The sequence below is a fragment of the Phyllobates terribilis genome, unplaced genomic scaffold (genome assembly GCF_046119375.1).
Source record: "Phyllobates terribilis strain yellow unplaced genomic scaffold, ASM4611937v1 Scaffold_1__5_contigs__length_1240528914, whole genome shotgun sequence".
NCBI lineage: Eukaryota > Metazoa > Chordata > Amphibia > Anura > Dendrobatidae > Phyllobates > Phyllobates terribilis.
This window is the reverse complement of record NW_027362761.1, coordinates 510723883-510736012: the sequence shown is the minus strand read 5'-3', so window position 1 is coordinate 510736012 and position 12130 is coordinate 510723883. Positions and strand designations below refer to the sequence as shown.

The following is a 12130-nucleotide window of genomic DNA, read 5'->3' as shown; positions in this document are numbered from 1 at the left end:
TCTCTGTCCCTCCCTCCCTCCCTCTCTCTCTCTGTCCCTCCCTCCCTCCCTCTCTCTCTCTGTCCCTCCCTCCCTCTCTCTCTCTGTCCCTCCCTCCCTCTCTCTCTCTGTCCCTCCCTCCCTCTCTCTCTCTGTCCCTCCCTCCCTCTCTCTCTCTGTCCCTCCCTCCCTCTCTCTCTCTGTCCCTCCCTCCCTCTCTCTCTCTGTCCCTCCCTCCCTCTCTCTGTCCCTCCCTCTCTCTCTGTCCCTCCCTCCCTCTCTCTCTGTCCCTCCCTCCCTCTCTCTCTCTGTCCCTCCCTCCCTCTCTCTCTGTCCCTCCCTCCCTCTCTCTCTCTGTCCCTCCCTCCCTCTCTCTCTCTGTCCCTCCCTCTCTCTCTGTCCCTCCCTCTCTCTGTCCCTCCCTCCCTCTCTCTCTGTCCCTCCCTCCCTCTCTCTCTCTGTCCCTCCCTCCCTCTCTCTCTGTCCCTCCCTCCCTCTCTCTCTCTGTCCCTCCCTCCCTCTCTCTCTCTGTCCCTCCCTCCCTCTCTCTCTCTGTCCCTCCCCCACTGTCTAGAAATGCAGGACAGAGCAGCTGCGATGTACGAGGCAAAATAGAGGTTCCCTCTGTGCATTACTTAAATCCAGAGTGTTAAGGTGCAAACTAATGATTTCCACTAAGCAAATAATTCTGCATTCCATTATTATGTGCTTAATCACTGTAAAGAATGGAAAGTGCTTTGCGGAGTTTTGTGTTCGCTTTGATTCATTTTCGGTTATTCAATGTAAAAAGTGTAATTAAATCCACCGTGATTATGAAGTCGGAGGAGCTGTCCTTTTTCCTGACGTCTCTCTTATTAAATACATGTTTTCTCCAAAACACAACATTTTTTTCTTAGAAGTCTTGTTTGTCATTCCTCTGTTATTCCTCCTAGAAATGTATGGATCCATTGTACCTAGATGTGAGTTTACTTGTAAATTAACAGGACTTTTGTAAAATTTACAACATTCTTTACCCAAGTTTTAAGTAGCTGTATAAAATTAAGCGAGACAAAAAGGTTTACCTAAAAACATCACCACTCTACTAGGGGATGTATTTGGTATTGCATTTAAGCAACTGCGGGCAGGTGCAGCTCCTGAGGGGGCGCTCGATCTGGGAAACCCTTACGAGAAATTGTCATGATTGACGTTTGCTCGCCCATGCAACGTTCGACTTTTTTTTTTTTTTTTACTTTCTTTCTCATTATTATTATATAATTCATTTTTTACTAGGCTGCATATTATTATATTTTTCTTTTTTTCACATTGCTAATTTCATTTACTCGTGGAACATGTGAATAAGAATATCTATAAAACATGGCTTGTCAGGTTTAATGAGACCTAGAGGTGGTGAACTGTGGCCTTTGTACTCCGTTATTGATAGGCTTTCTGTTATACCTGCTGAGCCATTAGCCATGTACCATGGAAGAAGGGAGCAGTAGGGGAGACATTTATATTCTGTACTGCAATTGTCAAGGGGCTGGAGTATATTTTTGGACATGCAGTCTATGGAAACCAACTAGATGCAGGCGTAAGTAATGCATTTATAAGCCATTTCTTTCTTACCTTTACCCATGTTTTGGCTTGTGCTTGACCACTGATTTCTTGGTTTTAGAATTCATAGTCACTTGCTGGTTGTCTGGTTGAGACCCCATTCATATTTTTAGAGATAGAACATGTATATATTTTTTTTGTTTGTTTGTTTTTTTGCATTGATTGCATAAAACAAAATTGAGTGTGATTTTGATCCAATTTGTGGGTGGAATAAAGTTGCCTCAAGTCCAAGGGCCTGTGAAAAGAACAGACAGCGCACAAATTGGGTAGAAGAGCTTTTTTTTTATGTCAAGAATGGTCACATGAACAAAAAAATGGATGAAAATCAGATTAAAAATGTGAATCAAAATCAAGCTGTTTTTCTGGCACCCACCAAAAAAACCCTGAAAAACTCCGGACGTTTGAGTGATACTTAAAGAGGTTGTCCACTACTTTTTCATTGATGACCTATCCTTCAGATAGGTCATCAATGTTTGATTGGTGGGGGTCCGACTACCCATCCAATTCAAATCAATAGGAGGTGGATGTGTAGTACTCTCAGAAGACGGAGCAGCGATGCAATCGAGCTGACACATAACAACTGATCGGCGGGGGTGCCGGACCCCGACCGATCAGACATTGATGACCTATCCTAAGGATAGGTCATGAGTGAAAAAGTAGTGGACAACCTCTTTAAAATAAAGGAACAGTTGGATACTCTATTCCTAATTAAAAGTTGAGAGTCTCACATTTAACTCCCTGAATTTACAAAGTTGAGAGCAGCTACAAAGAGGGGCTCTCACACTGGAGGACCTGACCATGTCCTAATGGACAGGCCATTAATTTTGTAATGTTCATTTCCACTCTAGTTGTCCAGATCAACCTTTGATAAGCTTGTTTTTGTTGATGTGCTGCATGGACTTGGCCTTGCACGTTAACAAGCCATTTTTGGTGCAAGCTAGGCCATCTCCGTAGACTTTCAAGTTTAGTCTATTGAACCTCAACAACAGAGTTGTTGCGAATCGATATCCAAGACCTGATCCATAGGCCACGTCAGTAATCTGTGACATCTAGATGGGAGCTGTGAGAACCGTCTCTTACCTGACAGCATCCGTGGCTCCTCTTTTGACTAGCCAGCCTGGCGCAACATCTTTGTTGTGTCTTGATGCACATGTGATGGAGCATCAGGCCGGCTAATCGAAGAGGAGCATGGATTGCTTCGGGTAAGAGGTGGTTCTCGCAGCTCCCAACCACAGATTACTGACATGGCCGATAGACTAGGTTGTGTGAATCGTTTCGCACTAACTCTACTCCACATTTAGAATTGGAAGTGATATTTAGACAAATGAGAAGATAACTGCTAAGTAGAATTGGTGCAAATCGCCATGGTGGCTAATCAATAATCAAAGGAAGAGCTGTGGATACTGTCACGTAAGAGACTGTTCTCACAGCTCCCGTCCAGCGGCCACAGATTACTGACATGGCCAATGGGCCGGGTTATGTGAATCGATTCGCACAATATTCAACAGTTATCTCCTTAACGTCACTTCTGAGTCTTCCAGGAAACCTTTAATTTTTATAGCTGATTGTAGATTCTCAACTTTTCTGCAGCTTTGTTCTTTATTCTGTAAGTGTTCAGGACACATTGCCTTTATTTGTCCGGGTAGAACGTTTCCTTCTACCAAATACATATCAATCAAAATACTAATGATACCAATTTACGTTATTGTGTTTTTTCCTTACAGTGTTATCCAAGATAAGTTCTGTGGAATCATTAATATCTGTGTGGAAAGTCTTCACGATGTAATGACGGAAGATCCGGAAACAAATTCATATAAAGAGTAAGTGTCACACTAATTAGGAACTCTGATCATAAGAACTCCTCAGACTATAGAGGTGACGCATTTCATAACATTCTTAACTATAATAACATTATAAACTTTTCTGACATTATAATTACAACGCTCCCTACAGTTTATTGTATGAAATGAACCTCATCAGCAAGAATGGGTCTGAAAAAAATTCAAATTTTTAGGAAATCTGATGAAGATCCATTGTGGCACCGAACCGTAACATGACTTACCTTCTAGAATTCTTTTTTAGCTGTTTTTATTTATATTGTTGCTCATTGAATTCTATATTTACTATTTTCAAGCAACAATTTCATATGTCAGAGCTTTCTGTAGCGTTGCTTATTCTAATGGACAAGAAAACTCTACAATGACTCCCTCTCCCGATAGCTGGTCCTGTTGCTTCCTCCACCCCTCATTTGTACCAGTATGCGATGCCCTTCATCGCAGGCACAATGTACGCTCATAGCAAATGGAGCGCTTAGCGGATTATGCAGTAATGTAATTTACACCCACATTCTCGGGAAAAAAGAGCACTCTACTTGCAATCAGCACTCGGTGCGCCTGGATGCAGGACATCACACTGTAGGAGGAAGGAGGGGAGAAGCAGAACCGGCCCCTAAAGCGCACGTCATTGGTGACATTCCAATTAATACGCCACTATGAATGCTGGGAGTTTCAAACAGAACGTCCTCAAAAGCTGAAAAAAACCCTAACAAACCAGAAGTCGGGATATCTAGAGAACGGTAGGGAAATTTAAGTTGGCAATGCTCTTTACAAAAAAATTAGATCTCACTGAACTAAAGACAACTCTACAAAGAAAAATCTCTAAAGTGTCACCCAGTGAAAGTAGCAGTTCTTCAATGCCTGGCCCTTCAAGGAGCCTTGTAACATGACCAGGGATAATAGCCTAGAAGAGATGAGCAGATCGATCTGCGAAGGATCAAGTTCAAGACGAATTTTCTGAAATTTGCATGCAAACACCAATACAAAAGACTTTTTAAAACCATGGGAGATGGAGGAACACCGCATATATGTTATGTACAATGGGTAATGGACATGGAAGTTATAATGAAAAAAGTACATTCAAATGATAAAGTAACACTTAAGTTAGTAGCGCCACAAGTAATGATATGTATATTGTATGAAGACACATAAAATATGTCATGCACAGTAATCAGTACTATAAGGTACAAGTGATGCCGTGCAGAAATGAAATAAATATATAATCAGCTCTCAAGAAAGCAACAATTGAAATGGAATCCATAGAAGTATAAAAGAAAATGTGCATAGAAATAATCATATTAAATACTGACCAGAGGACTCCATGCCCCGGAGCTTGCTGTGTAACCTCCACCTCCCCTTGCAAACGCTTCCTCAGGGAGTCTGTCGTACAATAATTTTTCTAAGTCACTCTATTACTTGTTTTTGCTGACAGTCAGCATCCTGCTTGTCGCATTTAGCTGCCGTATTCACCACAGGAGAGAGTGCTGTAAAATCCTATAATGCTCGCCTCTGCGCTAAAGACACTAGCATAGAAGTAGGAGAAGGGCATTGTCTAGTTTAGTGCGGCCCCAAGCAGAGACTTCGGGCGATCTGTGCTGTGGGTAACAAGCAAAAACTAGTAATAGATTGATTTAGTAAAAAACACAGAGTCCTGCTCTATAACTGTTTTCTTGTAAAAGTGGAGTTTCACCTTATACTATGTCCTCATCATAGGTTTTTTTAATTATTTATTTTTCATTGTTTCAATACATAAGCAAACACAGACAAGCAACTGGTAACATAGTAACATAGTTTGTAAAGCCGAATAAAGACTTGCGTCCATCAAGTTCGACCTGTTAGTTCTGTAATTGCTAAAGTTGATCCAGAGGAGGGCAAAAACCCCAAATGATTTAGCCAATCTTCACCTGAGGAAAAATTCCCTCCCGACTCTGAAACCAGCAGTCAGAATAAATCCCTGTATCAACCTACTATTTTATTTTATTTTTAAGTATACACTGAAATCTGCCTGGTATCTAGAAATGCATCCAGTCCCCGCTTGAACTGGTGTAGTGAATCCGACATTACCGTCTCCTCACTCAGTGAATTCCATATTCTCACTGCTCTTACCGTAAAGAACCCCTTCCTATGCTGGTGCTGAAACCTTTTCTCTTCCAGTCTTAGTGAATGCCCTCTTGTTACCGTAATATCCCTCCTTTTGAACAAATCCCGGGCAAGGTCTCTATACTGTCCCCTAACATATTTCTACACATTTATTATGTCCCCCCTCAACCTTCTCTTTTCCAGGCTGAATAGTCCTAGTTTTGCCAACCTCTCTGGGTATTGCAGTCCCTCCATTCCCTTTATTAATTTTGTTGCCCTCCTTTGTACCTTTTCAAGCTCATTTATATCCTTTCTATATATTGGGGCCCATAACTGAGCACAGTATTCCAAGTGTGGTCTGACCAGTGCTTTGTACAGTGGAAGAACAATGTTCTCATCCTTTGCAGCTATACCTCTTCTGATACATCCCATTACCCTGTTTGCCCTTACAGCAGCGGCCTGACTTTGGGCACTCCAATTTAGTTTGCTATCAATCAAGATGCCCAAGTCCTTCTCCATCTCTGAATTCCCCAATGGTTTCCCATTCAGTGAGTACTGGTGACTTCCATTTTTCCTTCCCATATGTATGACCTTACATTTCTCCTCATTAAACCTCATTTGCCATTTAATGCTCCACCTACCCAGCTTATCCAAATCCCTCTGTAGGTCTGCACTGTCCTCTTTTGTATTAATTGTTTTACATAACTTTGTGTCATCTCCAAATATTGATATTTTACAATTTATCCCGTTGACTATGTCGTTAATAAAGATATTAAATAACATTGGGCCTAGTACAGACCCCTGTGGTACCCCACTAGTGACGCTTACCCAATCTGAGTATATTCCATTTATAACCACCCTCTGCCTTCTATCCTTTAGCCAGTTAGCTACCCACTTGCAGACATTTTCCCCCAGCCCCATCATTCTCATTTTGTATACCAACCTATTATGTGGCACGCTATCGAACGCTTTTGAGAAGTCGAGATACACGACATCCACTGGTTCCCCCTGATCTACTCGAGAGCTAACCTCCTCGTAGAAGTCAATCAGGTTTGTTTGGCAGGAGCGATTCCTCATGAATCCATGTTGGTTCGGGATTAAAAGATTATTAGCGTCAAGATGCTCCATGATTGCCTCATTAATAAAGCCTTCAAAAATTTTGCCCACAACGGACGTCAGACTCACCGGCCGATAGTTTCCGGCGTCACTTTTCGCTCCCTTTTTGAATATTGGCACTACATTCGCCTGTCGCCAATCAAGTGGTACAGACCCAGTCTCAACAGAGTCCTTAAATATAAGATATAACGGTCTGTCTATCACATTACTTAGTTCCCTTAGTACCCGTGGGTGTATGCCATCAGGTCCTGGTGATTTGTTTATTTTAATGTTACTGAGGCGTTTCTGTACCCCAGCTTGGGTTAGATTAGTCATACTTAGTGGAGGATTAAGTTTGTCACTTCTCATTTCTCCTGTTAGTTCTATTTCCTTTGTGAAAGTTGTCGAAAAAAAATTATTTAATAGATTAGCTTTATCCTCATCTTTCTCTATGATTTTGCCTTCCTCACTTTTTATCGGTCCAATATTATCCGGTTTAATCCTTATACTATTTATATACGTAAAGAACAGTTTGGGATTTGATCTACTTTCCCTAGCAATACGTCTCTCTGTTTCCTCCTTCGCTATTTTTATTTGTTTTTTACAGGTTCTCGTTTTTTCCTTGTAACACATTAGTGCCTCCTTACTGTTTTCCTGTTTTAATCTCTTGAATGCCTCTTTTTTGCTATTTAACGCCCCTTTTACGTTCTTATTCAACCATATTGGTTTCCTCTTATTTCTGGCCCTTTTATTCCCATACGGTATATACCTCTCGCACTGAGTATTCAGAATTCTTTTGAAGGTTTCCCATTTACTATTCGTATTCCTTTGATTAAGTACTTTGTCCCAGTCAATAAGTTGAAGGTTTTCTATCAGCTGATCAAACTTCGCCCTCCTAAAGTTTAATGTTTTTGTTGTTCCCTTATTGATAACCCTACTGAAGGGCATTTTGAAGTCGATAATATTATGATCGCTATTACCTAGGTGCCCCCCTATCTGTACCTCAGTTATTCTATCAGGCCTATTAGTTAATATTAAGTCCAACACGGCCTTCCCTCTCGTTGGTTCCTGCACTAGTTGGGAGAGATAATTATCCTTAATATTTGTCAAGAACCTTTTTCCTTTCTGAGATCTTCAGGTTTCTGTTTCCCAGTCAATATCCGGGTAGTTGAAATCCCCCATTACAATCACTTCATTATGTTTTGCTACTTTGTCTATTTGTCCTAATAGCAGATTCTCATTCTCCTCTGTTATATTGGGTGGCTTATAGCAGACCCCCAGTAATATTTTATTATTATTTTTTGCCCCTTCTATCTCTACCCACATGGACTCGACCCCCTCTTCTCCCTCTCCTATATCTTCCCTTAGTCTGGGTTTTAGACATGACTTTACATATAAGCAGACTCCTCCGCCTTTCCCCTGTTTCCGGTCCCTTCTAAATAAACTATAATCTAATAAATTTACCGCCCAGTCGTAGCTATCGTCTAGCCAAGTCTCTGTTGTACCTACAGTACAGACCAAAAGTTTGGACACACCTTCTCATTTAAAGATTTTTCTTTATTTTCATGACTATGAAAATTGTACATTCACATTGAAGGCATCAAAACTATGAATTAACACATGTGGAATTATATACTTAACAAAAAAGTGTGAAACAACTGAAAATATGTCTTATATTCTAGGTTCTTCAAAGTAGCCACCTTTTGCTTTGATGACTGCTTTGCACACTCTTGGCATTCTCTTGAGGTGATAGGCTTGTCTAAACAGATGTGTTTTTAAAGCACTTTTGAACACATGGCTAGCTGTCAGTCGGATTTGGTATTGACCTAATTGTATCGACCTGTAGAATAAATGCCATGTTGTATTTTATTTATATTGTGAATTTACTGTTTTAGATTTTTTTGGAAGTTGATCAGTAAAAATAGAGCCATTAAAAAAATAAAATTTGTCATAAAAAAACGCTCTTAGACAACTATGTCGAGTGAAAAAATATTAGTTAGCACGGTGGCTCAGTAGTTAGCACTGCAACCTAGCAGCGCTGGGGTCCTGGGTTCAAATCCCACCAAGGACAACATCTGCAAGGAGTTTGTATGTTCTCCCCATGTTTGTGTGGGTTTCCTCTGGGTTTTCCAGTTTCCTCCCACACTCCAAAGACATACTGATAGGGAATCTAGATTGTGAGCCCCGATGGGGACAGCGATGATAATGTCTGTAAAGCGCTGCGGAATATGTTGGCGCTATATAAAAATAAAGGTTATTATTATTAGTTAAAGCACTTTGAAGGTGATGAAAAAACTAAAAAAGGGATTTGTCTAGAAGGCCAAAACAGACTACGGTGTCAGGGGAACTGTGCTTAAATCAGAACTCAGACAAAGACATTAAATAAGCCCCAACACCTTCTAGGCTATTCCATATGTGTTCCTCTAACTGAGGAATGGGCCCTGTCCCCATTGGGGCTCACAATCTACATTCCCTATCGGTATGTTTTTCGACTGTGGGAGGAAATTAGAGAACCCGGAGGAAACCCACGCAAACATGGGGAGAACATACAAACTCCTTGCAGATGTTGGAGGGTTTTGCATCCAGGACCCCAGAGCTGCAAAACAACAGTGCTACACCCCCCATCCCTGGTTAAAGGGGTTGTCTATTCTTCTTTCTTTAGAAACACACCTCTCCTCTGCCTCCTGGCTTCCTGCTTGTAGGAGATGGTACACTTCGGAAGATTTACAGTTCAGACCTGAGGCCATGGTTGAGCCACTAGTCCCAAATGTGCACTTAGCCATGCTGCAAGCCGAGGTCCTAAAGCTGGTCAGAATCAGAAATCCAGCCAAGTTTCAGAGCATTACCTGCAGGCTTGAAAGCAAAGAGCATGCAAGTTCACGCTGCTTTGTAAATCGGCCACCTCTGATTGACAGCAGAGGTGGACTGTAATCTAAGCTATGAGCAGTATACCAGAGTTTAAATTCCCGTAGTTTTTCTATTCACCCATGCACTTCATGGGCCATCAGGAGGTTTATGTTATTGCTGATACATCAATAAGCTGTGCTATACTGTTATTCTTTTATCACAGGAGCTACGATGCAAGCCGCCATAGAAACATAAACCTCCTGAAGTGCCCATGAAATGCATGGGTGAAACGCATTGAGGTGAACGAGCACGGTGTAGGGAGCTCAGGAAAAAGGACCCTGGATAGCTTAATATGAATACTGTAGAAGCAAAATAGGGGTGACAAAGTGTTCACCTAGTGCTCAACAGGAAAGATTCAAAGTCTATTGAAGAGGCAAATAGCAAAGTTTCATCAGTAAGAAATCCTCATAGCACATGAATGCTGAGTGACTCTAGTGGGTTGCTGGGTCATTCCATGCTTGTTGAACTGAGGGCAAAGTGCAATAATAAGGGGTGATTCCTTCTGGTATCTGTGCATTGGGAATATTTATATAAATGCCATGAATAAGAATGTACATTTCTTCCAATTGATTAATGTGCACAAATTGGAATAATCTCTGATTACCAATATTTTGTAAAAGAGCTAAAAGAACACGGTGCTGTCGCCTAATAATGTATTTATTTTACTCACTTATATAGCGTCATTAATTCCACAGTGCTTTAAAGACCTATATATAATAATATATAGCAATACATGCATATAGAAGAATAATATACACATTTTATATTTTTATTATTAGTATCCAAATATGACCTACCAAAAAGGATCAGAGTGGACAGGCTGCACTTTAAGTACGGTGTATATATAATATTTTAATACATCTTAATAAAGGTTATTTTTTAGTAAAGTCAGTAAAGCTTTATTGGTTTATTGGATAACATCTCCTAGGAGAATCACTGCTCCTTTACGGCAGACTTTGCCGTTCCCAGTACACCTGTGTGTTGTCTAATGATGGCAGATCTTCCAGTTTGCAGAATGATTGTATAGATCCAGGTGTCAGAGGATCCCAGTTCTTTCAATTAACACAAGAAGTCTGATGGCTTTAACCAATGTAGCTGTAGAATTCTGGCATCATTGCCAGTCAGCGGTATTTCCTACAACCTGTTGTTGTGTCAGATTATCACAGCGCATATAAAGCATTTCCATGGGACAGCCGTCCTGTGTACGTCAAACTGTGCTGCCAGACTGAAAGGCTAAAGATGCATTTCCACAGTCCATCCTCCAGCCGTTGGACAACCACTAATCTCTACATGTAAGCCATGTTTAATAGCCAGTTTAGACAGGGGAATGTGCTGCCGAGAATGATGATTTTTAAACAATCTGATTGGTTGCCTGCCTTCCTGGGAATACTGGTTCCTAACTATCATATCAGCCCAACATACCGCATATATAGGCATAAGTCTTTAAAGTTTAAACCATTGACACCTTTAAATCTTCTATCTGTTGCTGCATTCCAGCAAAATTGGCTTTTTAACTTATATATACATGAAACATGTGAAACAGAGCACTTAACGAGACTCTGCCTCCCAAAGTTTTTTCCCCGCCCTACACAAGTCTCTTTTACTTGTCACTGTGTGACGTCAAGCGCAAGGAAAGGAAATCAGACTGTGATCAATCAAGCTAAAGAGGCTGGTGCTCTGTGGGGAAAGAACTTTGAGAGGCAGAGTCTTGGGAAGTGCTCCGTTATGCTTAGAGCACTTAACACCTAATTTGTATATGAATTAAAATGCTAATTTCCCAGGAAAGCAGCACCAGATAGAATACATAATGATGTCAATAGATTTACATTTCAAAAAACTGCATGCCCATATTTATTTTTATGTAGTTATTTTGCTAGCTGATATAGCGCCATCATATTCCGTAACGCTTTACAGACATCATCATCACTGTCCCCATTGGGGCTCACAATTTAGATTCCCTATCAGTATGTCTGTTAAAATGTGGAAGGAAACCAGAATACTCGGAGGAAACCAGAATACTCGGAGGAAACCCACACAAACACGGGAAGAACATACAAACTCCTTGCAGATGTTGTCCTTGGTGGGACCCCAGCTCAGCAGAATCTTACTGATACTAATACATTTATCAGAAGACATGAAAATTCCTCATACCCTGTATGCAGTTATGTGTGGTGCACTGGGTCGCCTGCCACAAGAGCAGTTTGCATTCATCAGTGTAGATGTTACTACTTACAATAGGTGACACTAGAGTTCAAGTCCTCCTCCTCTCTGAAAAGGGAATTTGCATATTTAACTTCCCAGAGGAGCATGCATGGCGTATGAGTCTCCTCACTCTGACATGCCAGGCCTGGCTTGTCACTCTCCACAAGGAGAAACCTTACCCCTTAGATCACTGTAAACGCAAAGTCTTCCTTATAGGCATAAACTACTTACTTGATTTTTCATTACTAAAGTCATTTGTGGAAGAGCGCCATTTATTGGAACCAATGGCGGATTAGGAATACCGTAAGCGCTGGGCTGTTCACCTTTCTTCTCCGGGTCTATAGTCATCTCCGCTTATCTATATAGTCTGTTTTTTATTTTGGTTAAACCATGAGTCCTTGTTCTGCTTGTGTGAATACATTGACAACTTGGTGTTACCATTC

At 41.0% G+C, this 12130-nt stretch overlaps 1 protein-coding gene across 1 annotated transcript in view; it reads left to right on the top strand.

The window, feature by feature from the left end:
- Nucleotides 1-12130, top strand: part of IPO11 (importin 11) — a 590907-nt gene that overhangs the window by 445344 nt on the left and 133433 nt on the right. The window contains exon 27 of the mRNA XM_073680251.1: nucleotides 3294-3389. Coding sequence (XP_073536352.1) covers nucleotides 3294-3389 — 96 coding nt within the window. The remainder of the gene's footprint in view (nucleotides 1-3293; nucleotides 3390-12130) is intronic.